This window comes from Hyaena hyaena, unplaced genomic scaffold (genome assembly GCF_003009895.1).
Source record: "Hyaena hyaena isolate Hyena2069 unplaced genomic scaffold, ASM300989v1 scaffold_242, whole genome shotgun sequence".
In the NCBI taxonomy this organism is placed as follows: domain Eukaryota; kingdom Metazoa; phylum Chordata; class Mammalia; order Carnivora; family Hyaenidae; genus Hyaena; species Hyaena hyaena.
Window position 1 is genome coordinate 463406 of NW_024080869.1, and position 20015 is coordinate 483420.

The 20015-nt window shown below is 37.0% G+C and overlaps 1 protein-coding gene across 2 annotated transcripts in view; it reads right to left on the reverse strand.

The window, feature by feature from the left end:
- Nucleotides 1-19289, reverse strand: part of HMGCLL1 (3-hydroxymethyl-3-methylglutaryl-CoA lyase like 1) — a 184952-nt gene extending 165663 nt beyond the window's left edge. For both annotated transcript variants that reach the window (XM_039244305.1, XM_039244304.1), the window contains exon 1: nt 19182-19289. In XM_039244305.1, the coding sequence (XP_039100236.1) occupies nt 19182-19289 (108 nt within the window). The remainder of the gene's footprint in view (nt 1-19181) is intronic.
- Nucleotides 19290-20015: the final 726 nt, after the last annotated feature.

Below are 20015 nucleotides of genomic sequence, written 5' to 3' on the forward strand. Positions count from 1 at the left end.
TCAAAACAAAGAAAAAAAGTTGCAGTTCTGCTAAAGTTGGATGCAAACTTTATCAGCCATTTTAGGCAATAAATCAATGTTCTATTTTTTTCAATTTCCATTAAAAAATAAACCATGGTGGCTGATTTTCAATTTCCCCTCAGAGGAACAATTAACAAACAGGTTACATGCAATGACTAATTAGTCTTTATGCCTTCCAGCTATGCAAACTAAGCATCGATTTAAAAACCAAATCTCTAACAAAATTTATCAGGTTGTTCAATAAAGTTTAATTTTATTCTGTACATAAATAGTTCATTTCAGCAGCATTCTTTATTCAATTTTTCAGGAAGCAAATATCCCAGCAAACTTCCTATTCTAAACTTAGAGTATTCAATGTTTATTAAAGTTATTCATCACAACTCTCATATTAATAACTTTATAATTAAACTATATTCTTAGAAAATAATTTTAAAACTTTGATCTTTCTTGTTTTACAATCTTAGTTAATGCAAATTCCTTTTTAGAAATAAGGCCTCTAAAAAGACTGAGACAAACCTCAAGCCTCCTCATTCCAGCTGTTTCCTGTATAGATCATTATGGCCTTTAGTCATGGGCAATTCCTTTAGATCAGTATTTCTCAAATTTAATGTGCATGTGAATCCCTTGTAGAGCTTATTAAAGACTTCTTGGGACCATCTCAGGGATCATGATTCATTAGGTCAGGTTGGGTCCATGAATTTGCTTTTCTAACCAGATAATGGGGACGCTGTTTATCCAAGGACCCCAAGTCGAGAGCCATGGGTCTAGTAAGCCAACTTAAAGAAAATCTGTATGATTATGTTTAAGATCCCATCACCATCAGCTACAAAATCCATAAAATTCTTCTACCCATATAATGTAAAAATGATAAAAATTCAAATCATAATCTTATACTAATATCCATTCTAATCCCATAGCTTAAATAGCACTTTCTTAACTCCTTTTCAAATACCATTATTTTATGTCTAAGTGGAAATGATTTATCTTTCCTCATCTGGACCATTTCAAATTGGTCTTCTCAGCATATGCTAGAGTAATTAATGCACGACATTTTAAGCCATAACACCAGAATCTCAAACAATTCTATAAACTTTCTTTATAAAGTCTGCAAGAATTTTAAACATTTTTCTACCTCTCTTTAAATTTTCAGTGTTATTTAGAAATACCAATAGTGGTAGCATCTATGTATATTAGAGCACACCAAAAGAAACATACACACACACAGTCATTTTTATGCTGAATAGCTTGAGAGAATGGAAGACAGTAGTTCAGAAAAGGCCTCGGAATTTGCTGCCCCCACCATCAGACCATCTGCCCTCTAGGGCATCTTTTTAGTCCTTGTGGAGGGAAACAGTTGGAATATTAATGGCTTGACTTATGAAGGTTTAGTGTGGCAAGAATAGGTCCTACTATCCAAAGTGACAAGATAACAAATGTAATAACTTATGCTGGTCATTTGAAAGTTTGAGATAAATATCCTGAAATCTCAAGCATACTTAAAAGATGTCAGTAGAATAAGCCAAGAAATCAACTATAAGGTTGGCAGGGTAAACAAGTAGGCACTGTGGGAGATTCTATCCTATTTGACTCCTTCTCCTAGAGGCCACCTTTTCAGTGGCTTCTCCAAGTTATTCTTGTATCAATTTCATACACAACATTCTTAATTGCTCTGGGTCCTTCTTATTTCTCTTTGCCCACCTCATCATTCCTCTCAGAGTGTTCTAACTCAAAAAAAAAAAATTGATATATCACCATTTACCCAACAGTAATAAATATGAACTTACATATATACATACATAGCCCTAAACCTACATATATGGAGACATACAGACAGTCACAAACATGTTTGGACATGGATGGGATCATTTTCATTGAGTCGATATACATTCCTGCATGTGATGATAAACCTATTCACAGGAACAAGCTCATGAGCTATAAATGTTTGTCTTCATGAAAATTAGAGCAACTGGGGGCGCCTGGGTGGCTTAGTCGGTTAAGCGTCCGACTTTCGCTTAGGTCATGATCTCGCGGTTCGTGGGTTCGAGCCCCGCGTCAGGCTCTGTGCTGACTGCCAGCTCAGAGCCTGGAGCCTGTTTCAGTCTGTGACTCCCTCTCTCTCTCTGACCCTCCCCTGCTCAAACTGTCTCTCTCTCTCCTAGAAATAAATAAAACATTAAAAAAAAATTAAAAAAAAAAGAAAATATGTTTAAAAAAAAAAAAAAAAGAAAATTAGAGCAACTGAAGTGTACTGACACTTGGAAAGTATTCAAATGTTTAGCTAATTATAACTAACAAATTAGCAGCTAGGGTTCTACGAAAGTATTTTATGTGCTGATAGCATGTTGAAGCCAAAATGTGAAAAATAAAACACACACCCCATAGACCAAATTTAATTAGACTCTGCCACAACAGTAATACAAATATCAAAAGTATGTAAGAATATGCTTGTTTTCTGACTTTCAACTCCCGTGGTCTTTAGTATAGGAGAATTGTATAGTTCACTAATTATTAAGCACAAACTTAATTTTTCACACATATGTTTCCCTCCTAGGAATTATTGACACATCTTCTAGCATGTCCCAGCCCATTTTAAATATTTCAGACTTTCTAAAGAGTTTTTGGCACTTTCTACTAACTGTATTGGTTCACAGAGTAGGTCTCCAACTACATTATGAATCAGAAAACAGAAGAAAGTTATTACATACAGTTTGAGTAATTAAAATCACCTGACACCAAGGTTTACCTGTGGTTTCATCAAAACTAGCTAAACAAGAGCTCCTACAAAATGTATGGCAAGAATCTTTTATTTTCCTTTCCCAACAGGTTAACAAGAACCTGCTGGTCTTCTCTTGCTTTTGTATTTAGTAAAAGAACAGGTGGCATGAAAAATCATAGGGCTTGTGGCATTCTCAGAAGTGGATGGTGCAGCCTCACGGCTTGATGCTCCCAAGGAGCTCAGTCAGCCCAGTGGCGAGAAGAAATAAGGAGATACAGACACATGCCACCCCACTTTCTTAACTTCAGCATGGGTTTTAGAAATGCTGAGCAGAAATGAAAGGACAGCAAAGCCACTTGAAAGTGCAATCTCTAACAGTATAAATTCAACTCAAACGTTCAGACATAACATCACTGGTTCTGAACTCCTCATGTCTCAAATGGAAGGATCCTGAAGTTCTTCTTTTAGGGACACACTGTAGAGCTAGAACAACTGCCTTGTGATTATTCTTTTCTTTCTCACTCATTTATCTTTTTTATTTTGTGATACATTATATACAATTTGCTTATCTTTACATTCATACTTGTTTGTGTCCAACAAAAAATTGTTTTCTATGCTTCCAACAACACAGGTCTTATTAATAAAGTTTTTATTAACCTTAAAATATAGCACTTAAGCACATATTAGGGGATGGAGGTTGTGTGTGTTTGTTTTTTAATTTCACTTAGTGTGTAACAGTGCAGTTTTACTCTATACACTATAGTTTTGGATGACCACTTAGAAAAAAGAACTAAGATGCAATGTTTGAAGGAAATAGATTTTTTTCCCCCACACAACTTACCCAGAAATTTTCAATTGGTGTGTGAGTTCTGCATACATAATATTTGGTATGTATACAATGCATTTTGTATAACTCTGACCTTTTTGGTATGACTTTAAGTCAACTGTACTTGCCCCAAGTTTAAGACACTTATTAAAAAAAAAAAACAAAACACTAAGAAAGGATCTATTTCTCAGAAATATCCTATAAAACCATTTACTTGAGTACAGGGGTAAAAGAAGGGCTGCTATGAGGTACAGAGTGAAAGGAGAAGGTCATGAAAAGTTAACAAAGAACAATGGCATCCTTTTAAAGAGTCTGAATAACTTATCTCTGAAATAAGAGTGATTCATTCAGGTTCAGCCACCTCAGATTTTAAACACTGAGTCTCGGGGCGCCTGGGTGGCTTAGTCGGTAGAGCGTCCGGCTTTCACTTAGGTCAGGATCTCGCGGTTCGTGGGTTCGAGCCCCGCGTCGGGCTCTGTGCTGACTGCCAGCTCAGAGCCTGGAGCCTGTTTCAGTCTGTGACTCCCTCTCTCTCTGACCCTCCCCTGCTCATGCTGTGTCTCTCTCTCCTAGAAATAAATAAAACATTAAAAAAAAAAAGTGGGAAGACATTCTCACTATTTTAAACATGGAGTCTCAAAATGAGTAAGGCAGAGTGAGCTATATCATCCTAAATCATATGTAACCAAGTGCAGTTTCCTTTCTTAAAGTGATAGATTAATCTAGAACCTTACCTAGTCTGTTAAACAAAAAGAAGTTACAGTAAATGAGTACAAAATAATTCTCTTATAATTGAAGTTCCTATTGGTCAATACACTGACATGACGTAGCGTAAGAAATTCTGGCTTTGGAACCTGTTATAGGTCCAAGTCCAGTGCTGCTACGAGTTATGTGGCTTACAGAGATTTTTATTAACTCTACGAGCCTCCCTTTCCTCATATTAAAAGCGAGCGTAACAGGATCTTCTTCATGCAGATAGGAGTTCAGAAGTTAAGTAAAGCCTTTAGCAAAATCATTGGAGTAAGTGTTATGTGGTAAAGAGTGGTTGCTATTATTATTGCTGTGTAATTTCCCAAACTCTTGTCAATAATATTCTATTAACAGTTAATGTAGCATTTTATGTCTCCTGTGTTCTTGCATTTATTCCATTCAATGAATTAGTTGCAAATATAGAGCAGGTATGCTAAAATACTATTGGCTCTAAATAATACTTTTTGATTAAGAGAAATGATTGACATTCTATTTAACAAGTTATCACTATTCTTTTCTCCCCAAAAGGTCAGTGTCTATATATTCTTCAAAGAGCAAATAGATACTTAAGAGATCTAGCTCTCTAGAGACGAATATTTACACAGGCTTATGTTCCATTTCCTTTAGCTCAAGTTTTTCTTTCAATATTTTCTAGAGCATACATTTAGCAGAATTATATTAAATATTAAAATCTTGTCATAAGGGAATGGGGACTAAGTGATAGCAGACATTCATGAGTGAAACTCTGAATAACTACATCTGTTTCTCCACAGGTCTTGCAAATGTCTTTTAAACACAGCCCTAAAACCTAGGCAAACAGAACTCCAAATTGCCCTCAGCTTTTATGTTTGACCAGGTCCACAGCTTTCTATAAAATGTAAGGTTTGATCTGTGCCATAGGCATTTTTAAAAATCTGAGAATTCTCAGTCCTTAAATCAAAATTCTCAGAAAGTAGAAATAGTGTCTAAGTAAAATAAGATTCATATTTTGACTTCAACATTAACCTATGTGATCAGCTTCTATTTCACAGTGAAATAAATACAGATTGAGGAAAGAATTTAAAAAGTGAATGCCAGACTCTGTACACTCAGTGGGTTACAGATGTATGAAAGTGGTGGCAAAGAGCCACTCCACTTCCTTCAAGATCCAAAAACATTTGGAAGGAAGCCCCAGAAGGAAAGACGTCTGACAGACATGTTCTCTTTGGGGTTTCCTGCCTCCTTTTTGCCAAGCTTCCTAGACCCTTTTGCTTGTTAATAAAGTTCACCAAAAAGACTTTATGAAATGCTGATTTCATAGAGTGAAATTTATATTAAAGGCGTTTTTATGTAGTTGAAGTTTCCTGCCATCTGCATTTCCGTACTGCACAAAACCATGGAAGCGTGACTTGGAAAGTTAACGAGCATAAGGTGACATTTGATGCGCTTACTATCAGTGGGATATTCAGCCCAAACACGGAATCCAAAACCAGAGACCATGGCTTAGACACTGCAATAGAGAAGCTGCTTCACCCTGAGGGTATCATTATACCCCTCGATGTTTCTACTCCATTTCCCATAAAATAGAATCCTAAGATGCGTATCGTACACCGTGTGAATTAACTCAGTAAAAACAGATATGAAAAGTAAATGAAAAGCTAGATTCTACTTTTTCTGACCTTCCTGGTGGTAGCCAGGAAAGAAAAGACAGGTTTTCAAAAATTCCAAAATTAGTACCTGGATTTGAAAATACACATTATAGTCCAATATGGATAATACAGCAAAACTAAAACTAATTCTAGTTTACAAAAATAATGTCTTTGATATAATTAAATCCATAGTCTTGCCAATCAGAAGGTCAGTTAATTTGGCTGAAAGCACCTGAAGTTTGTATTATGGATATTTGCAGTATTTAACATATAGAAACTATTTTGTTCTATAGACATTTTTAAAGGATCTGAGTATTTAGGTCTCCTGCAAAACAAAAACGTAAATAAAATAGTTTCATCTCTTGAGAAGATCTCACTCTAGCACCAAAAATGTATTACATACTTAATATATAGATATTTCGATCATTTCCAACATATTTGATAGGGAACTCTATTCAATGCGGAAAACAAGCATGAGCCCACTCAGCTTTATTCAGGAATTGGGTCTGGCAAAAAGAGAGGCAAGAGACACAAGCCAAACATTCCTAAGAGCCATCACTTGCAAAGGTAAACATCCATTTTCAAATCAAACATGAAAAAAACTAATAAGTCAATTTTCAAAATTAGGGGGCCTGTCAATTATTTCTTTTTCCCTTTAAGAGACAGTAGACGAGATAGATGATACAGATACAGGTTAGTATGTATATACTCATACACATCAATATTCATACCTACATAACTCTCCATGAATTTATTGTATTAATTCTGCCCAGATATTTTCAAGCATCTTATTCTGACCAGGAAGGTCTTCCATCTATCTGAATCCCATTTGACCTTAAGTCTACCTCCAACACAAAGACTATTATCATCATCACCAACTCCCTCTGCACTGCATTAGAACATATTTACAAGCTGGTGTTTTAAAAGGAATTCTAAAAAAGGAATGCAGGGGAAAAAAAAAAAAAGAGGTGAACCAAATAAAAAGCAGGCTCAAGAAATGAGCTTTCAGAAGAAGACAGCAATGAAAAAGGAAAATGTGGCCTGAATAGTGCCCTTGGGACAGAGCATCAGTGGCTCTACTTCCCTTTCCTGCCCACCATGGTCCTCCCACCTTGCTAGCACCAGAGAGCCAGAACACAGCCCTTCCTCTCTCCCAAGGAAGGAAATACCGGCTTCTCTTATCAAAATCATGTTCAGAACTCACAGCTCTGGTCCCTTCTTCACTGTGTAGAAACAATAGTTTTTGTTTGTATTTTAGATTTTTCAGAGAGCCTTTCTACAAGTGGGCTATTACATTATTACTGGGCTTTCCTATGAGCTATATGAAAAAAGTTTAAAAATATAAACATCTATAAACTTGAATAATGTTCTAATCTATCTTTACTGAAAAGTCTATTATACAAAGTCTGATTTTAGAATGAATGCTTTGGGAACAAGATATGCCAAACAGTATTATTTTCTGAAGAAAACAGAAAAATTTCCCCAACAAGATGGTCAGATATGTAGACGAAATGCACCAACACCTGAGTGTTCACTTAGGAATGAATTCTGATTACTCGGAAAAGATCATCCAAAGGGGAAGATGGCAAGTTTCTGGTAATTTAAAGACAAAACTCCTGCTTGCTGCTAATTACAACTAGGTTCATACTGTTCAAAAAATGCCAAAGTTCAGAAATGTCCTAGGTAGCTCCTTGTGATTGTTCATCAAAGATTAAAAACAAAATAAAATATCTATCGGCACAGGAAGATAATCTGGATGCCCAAGGCACTGAAGTAAACAAATACAGAGTACACATCCTGCTTAAGGCATTTCTATGTCCTTAGCTTTTTTTTTTTTTTTAATGTTTTATTTATTTCTAGGAGAGAGAGAGAGAGAGAGAGACAGGGTGAGCAGGGGAGGGTCAGAGAGAGAGGGAGTCACAGACTGAAACAGGCTCCAGGCTCCGAGCTGGCAGTCAGCACAGAGCCCGACGCGGGGCCCGAACCCACGAACCGCGAGATCATGACCTAAGCGAAAGTCGGACGCTCAACCGACTAAGCCACCCAGGCGCCCCTCTATGTCTATGTCCTTAGCTTTTAAGTGTAGCCTTGACTCAACAAAATATTTCCAGAGGGTAAATTCTGCTTACCTGTCTAAAAGCCAATTTGTATCTCCTGCTTAGACTAACAATAGAGAGACCTGCGGGAGGAAACTAGGCTTCTGTGTGTTGCTTTTTTTATTAGTGCTTTAAGCAGGCTGGACAATCACTTTCAAATCAATTTCTGTTAAAAAAATATTCTCCAAATGACTTTGCTTTATCTCTCTTAATATGATCTGTTACATGAAAGTGACCCATAAAGTTATAGTGCTACACAGTCTAGCCCCTTCGTTGATTAGGAAAGCTAAAAAGAAACAAAAGTAAAAGCTAAACTTGGAAAAGGATAGTCAAGGAGAGAAGAAAGGGTCAGGGAAAGTTACAGCACAGAGTGAATAAGCATAAAGAAAGCCAGAAGACTTGGAGGAGCTCACAGCTAATGAAAAAAACAAGAACACAGAGTGGGGGGATGGAAGGATGTGAAAGCCAGCTGGAATGAGAGAAAGCAAGAAATACAGGAGCCAACAGAAATCCAAGGACAGAAAGTATTGGAGATTGAAGGGAACAGGAAATTTATTGGAAACCAAGTTGTTTTTCCTTTTGTATCCAATGCAATTCTATTCCAGGCAGAACTCTAGTCTCAACCTCAAAGAGGGCAGAAGGGAAGTTGAAACTCATAGGAGTCTTTCATGGACAGGAGCCAGGAGCTCTGGAAAGATAGACCAGAGAAAACATGATAGAACAGCAGACTCTCTGAAAGCGGATGCGGCAATACAGCGGTGGCAGCCTCACCCAGCACAGTATTTGCAAAAATAAAACAACATCAACAACAACAAAACAATGTAAAAAATAGCGATGCTTTGGCTCCGCCTCAGAGCTACAGAATCAGAATTTCTGGTACATTTGATAAACACCTCAGGTGCTCCCGATCACCAGAAAAGTTTAGGAAACACAATCTAGTAGGAAAAATCGGGGGCTCTGCAACTAGAGTTGCCTAAATTCAATTCCTAGCTCTGCTATTCACTAGCTGTGGACCATGAACAAGTTATTTTACCTTTCTGCATCCTAGTTACTTAGTTCATAAAATGTATTGTTGAGAGGATTAAATGAGTTATTGTATGTAAAGCAGTTAGCAGTACCTAGTCCATATTGAATACTCCACAGTAGTAGCTATATGACTAAAAAAGTGCCCTGAATAGAGAATTCATACAAAATATTGTATCTTAATTGATTTAAAAATATGAGAAGTATATATGTATATATAAGTTGGATCCTGGATGAGGTACGTATGGGATGAAATAATCATAGGAGCAGTGTTCCCAATGGTCCAGAGACCAAGCCACGACCATAAGGGTATCTGCTGTTAATATCCGCACTCACCAGCCAGGTATTTCCCTTCAGGAATCAACATATAAACAACACTGACAAAAAAGGCTTTTGTTTTTCTGTCTTTTTTTTTTTTTTCCCCAAAAGCACATGTAAGTCAATTCAAATTAAAAGGGATTCCAAGATGTGCAGTCTCCATGCTCGAGAGATGAGGACTCTCTTGAAATGCAATAAATCCAGGTCCTGGCTCATGCCAAGATACCCAAAGAGAACCACATCCATCACAAGGCTGTTGAGGATCAAACACGTGGTAACCCACTTTATTTTACAATCCTGTTTTCTTTGGTCATTTCCCAAAATATTACTCCCAACAACCATCTACTTCTTCTATAGAACCCCACATAGTTTTCTGCCTTTCTTGTTATGTGAAAACTCAACTCTCCTCATTTTTCCATCTGGAAACAGCTCTGTAATCACAAGCTCCACTACATTCACAACCTCTTAAGTGAACATTCCTATCATCCTCTGGCCTCAAATGAAGCCTTTCTCACCCGTGTGGAAAGCACCTGACTGGAATTGTCTCACATAGAGACTGCTTAGTTTCCTACGCCTTGCTTAGTAACCACAAATATGGACGACATCTTTGGTTTCCATTACTTCCTGAAAATTGTTGCTCTTTTTTACTTGTGTAAAAACTCCTCTTCCTTGGAGATCCATGTGATTTGGCTATATGGTCTGTTATCTCTGAGGACTTGAACCATCTATCTACCAAAACCAGTAGAACTTAGTTTTCCATTGTTCCCTTATCCCCAGATTTTGACAATGTTCTGCAGTGTATTCAAGGTCCTGGTGAACTTTCCATCCACTATTCAACTTCCACTGAAATTTACTGGGTTTACTTCATTTGAGCCATTAAATCACATGGCCATACAAAGGGCTTATCACTGCTTGTGACTGCTCACTTTGTAAACTCCTGATCACAATTATCTGTATTTTAAACTTTCTAAGTTTGTTGTGCCCATGACTAAAATCTTTGGCTTCATGAGTAATACAGGTCTTTGGAACTCTACTTTCACCTACCTGTCAGAGGCCTTATGGCAATATACCTGGTAACGTGTTATGAGAGGAGCCATGGTGTAATAATGTAACACACTTTTTCTAAGGATAAGTTCATTCTGTGAAATACATATTTTGCTCCAAACAATCATACTGACTTAAATATAAAATAAGAATACCAAAAAGTATAAACAGCCTCAGAGATAAAAAAAAATATAAAGTGGTGAGTGAGGCTGGTAGGTATAGCAGACAATAGGATAATCAACAGTCATGCATAATCACACATAATTAAAGGTAAAGCCACCTAATGATACAATCAGATAAGCAGCTTCTAAGAGACACATTTAAAGCAAAATGATAGAGAAATGAAAGTGCCTTAAAACAGGTCATTTTTTTTAAAAAAGGCCAAAATTACATAAGCTAAACATTCAAATAAAGAAAATTAAAACAAACGTTAATAAAAAAAAACAGATATAGAGGATTTTTTCAAGAAATAGAAATTAGTTATTAGCACATCACACACACGCACAAAGATACAAACATATAAATATAGACAAGAGGATCAACAAACCTACAAAATACTTCAAATGAACTGATTAAATATGTGGACATCCAGAAAGGCTTAAGAATTGACAAAAAGAATGAAATAGAAATAAGGCAACACAAAGGATTAAAAGTAAAGGATGATGACAAAAATATGTTTACAAACTTCATGTCCATAAAATCAAAGATTTGAGATAAACATATTAATAGAGACATTATGAAGGGACTATCCATGTAATCATTCATTGATATATTCAGCATATTTTACTGAACTATGTCGCACATAAGTAAATAGTGTTACTGTTTCTCTAAAGCCAAAGACTGGAGTATAATTTTATTCTTTTTAAAATATCTTTCATAATTTTTACAGTGAAAACCATTAGAATAGTCTATTTTTCCATAAAATATTTTTCCTGAAGCAGCCAGTCATCATTTTATTCCTTTCTTTGAACTTTAAGTTGTTACTCTATACAAATTTCCAGCTATAAGATAAATAAGGTCTGAGAATCTAATGTATAGTATAGTGATTATAGTTAATAATACTGTATTGGGGAACCTGGGTGGCTCAGTTGGTAAAGCACATGACTCTTGATTTTGGGCTCAAGTCATGATCTCACAAACCGAAAGACTGAGCACTACATCAGGCTCCATGCTGAGTGTAGAGACTGCTTGGGATTCTGTCAGTCTCTCTCTCTGTCTCCCCCTGCCTCCCTCTCCCCCTGCCCTCCCCTACCAATGTTCACTCATTCTTTCAAAATAAACATTAAAAAAATACTGTATTACATGCTTGAAAGTTGCTAACAGAAGATCTTATACGTTCTCACCACAAAAAAAAGAAATCCTAATGATGTGATGCATTTCAAGTGTTAGCTAATGCTGAAGTGGTAATCATTCTGCAATATGTAAGTATATTAAATGCGTATACCTTAAAACTACACAGTGGTATATGTTAATTGTATCTCAGAAAGCTAGGAGATTATTTACTCTCAACACTTGGCATATTACCTGGAATGTAACTACTTCAAATTTTTTGTAAAATGGTAAATTAATATAATTTTTTTACACATTTTCCCTCATATTGTTAGCATTTCAGCTAGCTTGTTTGGAATGAACTTCAGAGAACCACTAGAGTATCTGGACAAAACATGAATGAACAACACTTATTAGATAGCCTTAGGGAGTTGCCAAGGTAGGGAGTACTTCAGTGGCCCATGTACCACGCCGAAGAAAAACAAAGTGGGAAGACCAACACTGAGCATGACGTTTCCTCTTGAGACTTTGGCTAATTCTGTATCAGCAGCTGAGCTGATAGAGAGCTTCTAGGAGCCTTAGAGGCTGGGCAAACAATAGTTTGAATTCAGGTACCAACTAGGAGGAGGTACACTGGTCAACACCATAGGCTTGTTAGTTAGAACCACTGAAGAGCTACTATATAAAAGGGTGAAGAGAAAGACAAATCCTCACAAATGAGGTAGACCCAGCCTCAAATTAACCAAGCATCTGATTGACTTAAAGTAAGCTATCCTTATACTTCCTGGGAGCTAAAAGCTAAAGATCCATTTTGTCCCTCACATCTGTAAGAATGGCTATTATCAAAAATCCAAGAAAAAGTTTTATGAAGGATGTGTGTGTGGTAAAGGAAAAACTCTCATGTATTGGTGGTGGGAGTGTAAACTGGTGCAGCCACTATGGAAAACAGTATGGTGAGCCCTCCATAAATTAAAAATAGAACTGCCATATTATCTAGCAAATCCACCTCAAATTATTTATCCAAAGGAAATCACTATATTGAAATGGTTATCTGCACCCACATGTTCACTGCAGTATCATTTACAATAACCAAAACATGAGAACATTTTAAGTGTTCATCAACAGATGAATGAATAAATAAGATGTAGTACATACATGTAGGCATATTTTTCAGCCATAAAAAAGGAAATGCTGACATTTGTGACAAGATGGACAGACATTAAGGGAATTATGCAAAACAAAATAAGTCAAGCAAAGAAAGACAAATACAGTAGAATATCATTTGTATGTGGAATCTGAAAAATCAAACCAACAAACTCAGGGATCCTAGGTGGCTCAGTTGGTTGAGTGTCAAACCTCAGCTCAGTCATGATCTCACAGTATGGGAGTTTGAGCCCTGCATTGGGCTCTGTGCCAACAGTGTGGAGCCTGCTTTGGATTATCGGTCTTCCTCTCTCTCTGCCCCTTCCCTGCTTCTGCACTAACTCTAAAAAACATCTAAAAAATACTAAGTAAATAAATAAATAGAACTCACAGAGAATAGATTATTGGTTCCTAGAGGTGGGGGTTGGGGGCAGAGAAGAGGAGGTAGGTAAATAGAAAAAAAAAAAAAGATAATCCTTTCTAGAAAAGAGTAACTTGAGGAGTCTCACGATAGGTCTAGAATTTTCATGTTTTGGGTCTTTACACACACTGAAAAATCAATAAGCATTCCAAAAGAAAAGATACATATATCAGACCCACTATAGACCTGAATATTTGAGCTGTCAGACATGGAACTTAACTCTAATACTCAAGAATTCATAAGATAGAGAATGTAGCAAAGAACTAAAAAATGGTTTTAAAAACGCATTAACTCAAAAATGAACTAAAATTAAGAACTCAATAAATTCGATGAATAGCAAATTAAAACTGAAGAGAGAATTAGTGAAATGGAGTACAGGTGAGAAGAAAATATTCGGACTGAGCATACAAAAAAAGATGGAAAATACAAAAATGAGTGGAAGAAAAAGATGGAGCACAGGGAAATTTTATGATTTTTTCAAATTATAGGCCCAAGTGAAGGGATTAAAAAGGAAACAGAAGCAATACTTAGGAATAAATGGTTGAAAAATTTCACAAGCATATGAATGCCAACAAAGCTTAAAGCCAGAGATCCAAGAAATGTTATTAACCATTAGCAAATGCAAAGAAAATTAAATCTAGACACATCATAGTCACAATCCTGGAAACCAAAGACAATGAGCAGACACATTATTATCAAAGAAGCAAAAATAAGTCTTATAGCTCATGTCATTATCTCTGGCTTCCACTTTATTATTGAGGAATCTGCATTTTGTTTAATTGTCATATATTTAAACTTCTTACCTGGAATATATATTTATAGTCATTATTAACTTATATTTATGCACATTATATATGTAGGTATCAAAATAAACATAATTTCAAACTATACTAAAAATCAGATTTTTACTACAGAAAATATTAAAACAATTACTTCTAGCTGAAGGAAGATATTTCAGATGGAAAATGGAGATGAAGAAAGGAATGAAGACAAAGAAATACATTCATGAATATAAATGTATAGTGACTATATATGTTTTACAAATATACCACATGTAAAATTAACATTATACTACACTATAAAAAGTACATGGCAGTGATGGAGCTAAAGTACTATATTTACTTGTTTAATAAGTTGTAATAGTGCCAATTTATTTAATATTTTAATAAGCCCAGGATGTGTGTTGATATCTTATAGATAGCAGCTAAAAGTAAAAAATATATAATTAACAAGCTATTGCAGGGGGAAACTAAATAATTATAGGTCATTTCAAAAGAAGCTATAAAAGAGAAGGGGGGTATCCTAATGGAAGAGAAAAAAAAAGAGGGGAAATAACCACCTGAGACAAATAAAAAACAGTAAAAGGGTACTTTTTTTTTCCCCCTGAAAATCCTTCCCCAGTCCTCCCAAGGTATTTAGTAAATATGCTAACAACTGCATAGGTGCAAACTAAAGAGCATGTAGTCACATTATCCTCTGATTAAATTTAAGTAGAAATATATTTAGTTTAAATTCCAGAGCAATTTGAACACAAATACTTTCCTTGAATCATAATTTTTGCTGAGAGCCAATGTAACTTAAAGTAATCAGGATATAATGTACAATAACTATAAAGTTAAAGTCACATAATCTACGATTTTGCTTTCATACATCTAATATATTCAAGACAGTCTGCATTAGAATTTAGATCATTCAGAATTTTATTATCACAATGAGTTATTAATATATGAAGAAATTGTGGCACCTGGGTGGTTCAGTTGGTTAAGTGTCTGACTTCAGCTCAAGTCATGATCTCGGGGTTTGAGAGTTCAGACTCTGCACTGACACTGCGGAGCTTCTTGGGATTCTCTTTCTCTCCCTCTCATTCTGCCCCACCACAACTCTTCTCTCTTCTATCAATACAAATAAGCTTTAAAAAATAAAAAAATAATATAAGAAGAAATTTAGATACTGCTTAAGCAGCACTTGGAAGTCAAAATGGAATTGCTTTCACAGGTTGCATTTGGTTTGATTACATTTAATCAAAACCTTGAAACATACCAATGAAACCAGCTTCTTCATACCCATTTTAACAAAGACACACATAGAAAATAAAACAGGCCTTAAGAGATAGCTTGAACCATAGAATGATCAATTTTAACCTCCTGGTCTATTAACAGAATCTTCTGTAAAACCAGTGTCATTAGCAAAATATTAGAAACTCAAATAATTTAATTAGTGGAGTTGTGGTACAATAAGCCTTTCATTTACATTGACCCATTTTGTATTTGATAATAAATTGTGCAACTTCAAATGCATGTATATTTATACATACACATATTCAGTATTTATTTTTAATACTAATAATTTATCAGGGATACATTACCTCTAATGTGTAAACAGAAATTTTAAGATCTAGCCTGGATATTGCCTGCACAAAAATCACAGAATGAATTGGTAGCAGAAAAAGATCTAGGTTTCCAATCTTCTATTGCCTAGCACAGGATTCTTCCAAACTATAGCATCCTATCTGTCCCAACTATTACCAAACTGTTTCAAATCACAGGGGTCATGCTCATCATTCTCTCTGCCATTTTATGGTGAACACATGTTAAGCACTGTGTTGTCTCTTCACAAACCCCAGAAGCCATTTGCAAGTCTACTTCCGATCAAAGCATGACTAGCTTCTATGAAATAATAAGGTTAAGGGGCGCCTGGGTGGCTTAGTCGGTTGAGCGTCCGACTTTCGGTTAGGTCATGATCTCGCGGATCGTGGGTTCGAGCCCCGCATCGGGCTCTGTGCTGACTGCCAGCTCGGAGCCTGGAGCCTATTTCAGAGTCTTTATCTCCCTCTCTCTCTGACCCTGCCCTGCTCATGCTGTCTCTCTCTCTCTAGCTCCTAGAAATTAAAAAAAAATTAAAAGAATTTAAAAAAAAAGAAATAATAAGGTTAAGACTCAAACAGTAATAATTCCATCTACTATCACTAAGACCAAACTGTATTGATGACACTCAGTATCATTCTCCTAATATAACCATTTATTTAACTAATATTTATCATTGTACTACAATGTACCAATCATTGATCTGGCAAGTGCTAACAGGAATTTCATGGTCCCCAGAAGCATAAGAGAAACATTCATTCATTTGATCATTAAGTATTTACCGGCCATTAAAAACTAACCAGACATTTTGTTAGTTGCTGAGGATGGTGGATATTTCCTTTACTTTTATGATGTTTAGAATCTGGTAGAGAACTAAACATCAAATAATCACAAAAAATATATATATACTTTATATTATATATGTTGAATTGTGCACTGAGCAGTATAAGATAGCAAGGGTTGCTTAAGAGTCTTGGCAAGATTTCTTGGAAATGCAACATTTGAGCAAAGATCTGAAGGGTAAACAGAAGTTAATTCGCTGAAAAGAATCTTCCCAGCAGAGGGGGAGAACGATCAAAGGCCATGGTTCCAGAGGAAACATTATTAAGAATTCAAAGAAGGCCACTGTGGCAAGAACAAAAGAATACCTTTAAACGGTGTTGCAGAGAGATGCAAAGAAAATACCATTTGAAGCCTCAGACACTTTAAAAGTTGTTGTACTCATTCCTAACAGTAATGGACATTCATAGAAGGCTATAAAATGGGGGACAACAGAATTCTATTTGAAGTAGAGAACATCTTCCAAGTAGCCATACAAACAGTGGACTGAAGAAGGACCATTCTTGTCCAGTAGTCCATGAGAGACAATGCCATTTTAAATTCGGTAGCAGCAATGAAACTGGAGAAATATAGATGGATTTGAGAGAAAGTCAAGAGGTGAAATTGCAGGACTTTGTCATACTTTCGATGTAGAAAATAAAGAGCTCTTGGTTTGTGGCTTGTAGAACTGAATGAATTGTGATGGGGTTCTTAGGATAGGAAATAGTGGAGAAGGTCTGGAGATTAAGGAGGGAGAACGTGAATCCAGTTTTGGAAATGTTGAGTTCGAATTGCTTTTTCAATATGCAAATGATGACGTCAAAAGAGCAGCTGAACATCAGGACTAGGGCCTAAGAGGGAGGTGAGAATAAATCTAGATAAATAAATATACAATATATATATATACAATATAAACAGGAAGTGAAACTGTGAGTGTGGTAAGGAATCATGAGGAACTGATCATTTCCCAGACAGGCAGAAGCCACTAAGTGAGGCTGGTTCCAGAGTTAGGAACCAGAGAGGTAGGCTTTAAAAGCAGTTACAGGTGTTGTTAAACAGATGCCAAGGAAGAGAGATCAATTGCCATGAGTTAAGTATCAGGTGTCAGGTGTCAATGGTGCTGTGAATTCAAGTAAGATTTAAAAATTACAATGCAACAAGATTGGGACTAAAACAGAATTATGTATCAAGTATCATGAGAGCACAGAAATGGGGCTTTAACTCTGGGCAGGGCCAAAGAGTTGGTCAAAAGAAGTGACATTTAAGCTGTGTTTGAAAAATGAATAGGAGTTTCCCAGGCAAAGCAGTCAGGGGATAAAAGCGTGATATTTAGAGAATGTATAGCTGTTTCTCATATTGCCAGTCATTTTCAATTACCCTGCTTCCGCATCTTAACAGGGCAAAGTAGACATGCTCAGGTAGCAGCCCAGGCTCCATCATTGACCCCACAATCCACAAAATTAGAATGTAAAGGAGAGAAATACAGTGTTAATAATTGAGTCCTGTAAAGTCTCAGAGTTAGGGAATAAAAACTAAGGGTTACTATATAACAGACTGAATATTGTTATAATAGCTAAAAATCAAATAAGAATGTAGAAAAATTAAGTAGTTATGTAAACATACAGGAAGAATAACTTTCTCTTTCATGTGTTCTCAGCAACAGGCTTTTAGCCAGATGACCACACCCATCTTTTAAGTAAGGGGAAGCAATGTATCTTTCTGATTGCTTTTGAAAGAATCCACAAATGCTGAATTCCAATTTGTAGAACCAAGATTACGATTTCACATAAGGGTATGCTAAACTGAGGATACGCTAAATGTAAAACTACAGGAAAAGGGAAACCCAGTATTAGAACAGTCGATTTAAAGCTACATAGTAAAATTATGTTTACCTACTAACATGATTAACACAAGTTACTATTCTTTTCACAAGATGAATCAGGAACAAACATTTTGCATCCAGCAACATTCAAAAAAGAGCAAAACCCTTATAGTGTCCCTTCCTTTGTCCATGGTTTAACATTCATATAACAATGATCATGGTTACTACTTGCAGAATTTTACATTGTGATCTCCTTTAAAGGAAAAGCAAATGTCTTTATATATATACTTTTTTTTTTCATTTACCTGCCATTTGAGAGTGCATTAAGCTGCAAACATGTGGATACTATTACGTTGCCTGTTGTCTTAAAATGGGTATTCAGGAATCACAGGGAAATAAACTTTGGTTTGACATTGCTATTATTTACAATTTTTTAAGCTTATTGAACTGTGTTGAAGCATAAATACATTAGAGATAATTAATTAATGGTACGACAGATAATTACATTCTACCATTTTTTCCCCTAGCCTTATATGTTGGCATCATTCTTTTTCCTGACAAACATTTTGACAAATGTGTCCTCTTTGTTCCACGGTACAGGGAAGGAAATGAAAACAAAGGCACTCTTCCTGGAGGAATGCCTACACATACTTATTACATAATGCATCCCCTTCGGGGATAAAACAAAGAAGAAACCGTTTCCTTTGCAAGGCCACAGGTAGGGGTTTTGCTGGATCTGAGCTATACAGGCGGGTCTACATATTCACAGCACAGAGAGGATGGGGACCCTTTTAAGAGGTGAGGCCTAACAAAACGGAACTGCTGCGGAAAGGGCCCTAGGGTGCGGTGGCTACATAACAGGGAGAGAGACTAGCTGGCAGTGTGCAAAAGGGTGGGGACATCCTGGGCCGCGAGGTGGTACCTGCGCAGGGTCGAGCGCCCCAGCCACTGAGTCTCCGATCCAGAGATGCTCCCGGAGAAGCTGCTGGTAGCTGAGGCAATGCTTCACCGCTGATGGCACATTCCCCATGGCGGGGCCTGGGACCGCAGACGGCGATGGGAGGGTGCCGGGAGCCTGCAGGACAGGGATGCGGAGCGAGCGGCGCTGGCTGGAGCGCGCCCCTCCGGGCCGCGGGCACCAGCCGCGCTCCGCGCACTGCGGCGGCGCCGAGGGGTGGGAGCGGGCAGCGGCGGCCGCGCCGGGGGCAAGCAGCGCGGGAGGCACCTGCGGCGGCCGCCCGCAGCACTCGCAACCAGAGAAGAAAGGGGACGGAACCCAAGGCTACTCAAGTGTGGCGCCGTTTTCCTTGCTGCGCTGAGCGTGCGGGGCTCTCTGCACACGCCCCACTTACCGACTTCTCACCTGGTTCAGCTCCTAAGAGAAAGAACGGGTGTAAATGAGAGGAAGGGCGCATGCGTTTTTGTGCGGGTGAGTTTGCTCAGTCCCGGCTGCAGACTTTCGCGCTTAATGGGGGATTCTCCAGCCTTGAACTCACTTGAGATTCTGCCTGATGACAGTAAACTCGATTTTAAAGTATTTTCAGGCCGTTTGCAAGGTTTAAACACTGTGTAATAAAGAGGAGAATATACAGAGTACAAAATTGGGGAAGATGTCACAGATAACTTGGTAAGTCAGTAAATTGTCAGTAAATTGGTACTACGAGCAAACACTGAGATGCAATTGAGTTGCTTAAGAAATACACGGCTCAAAATTATTGAAGCGCTAAAGGCTAAATTCGTTCGAACTGAAAATGCT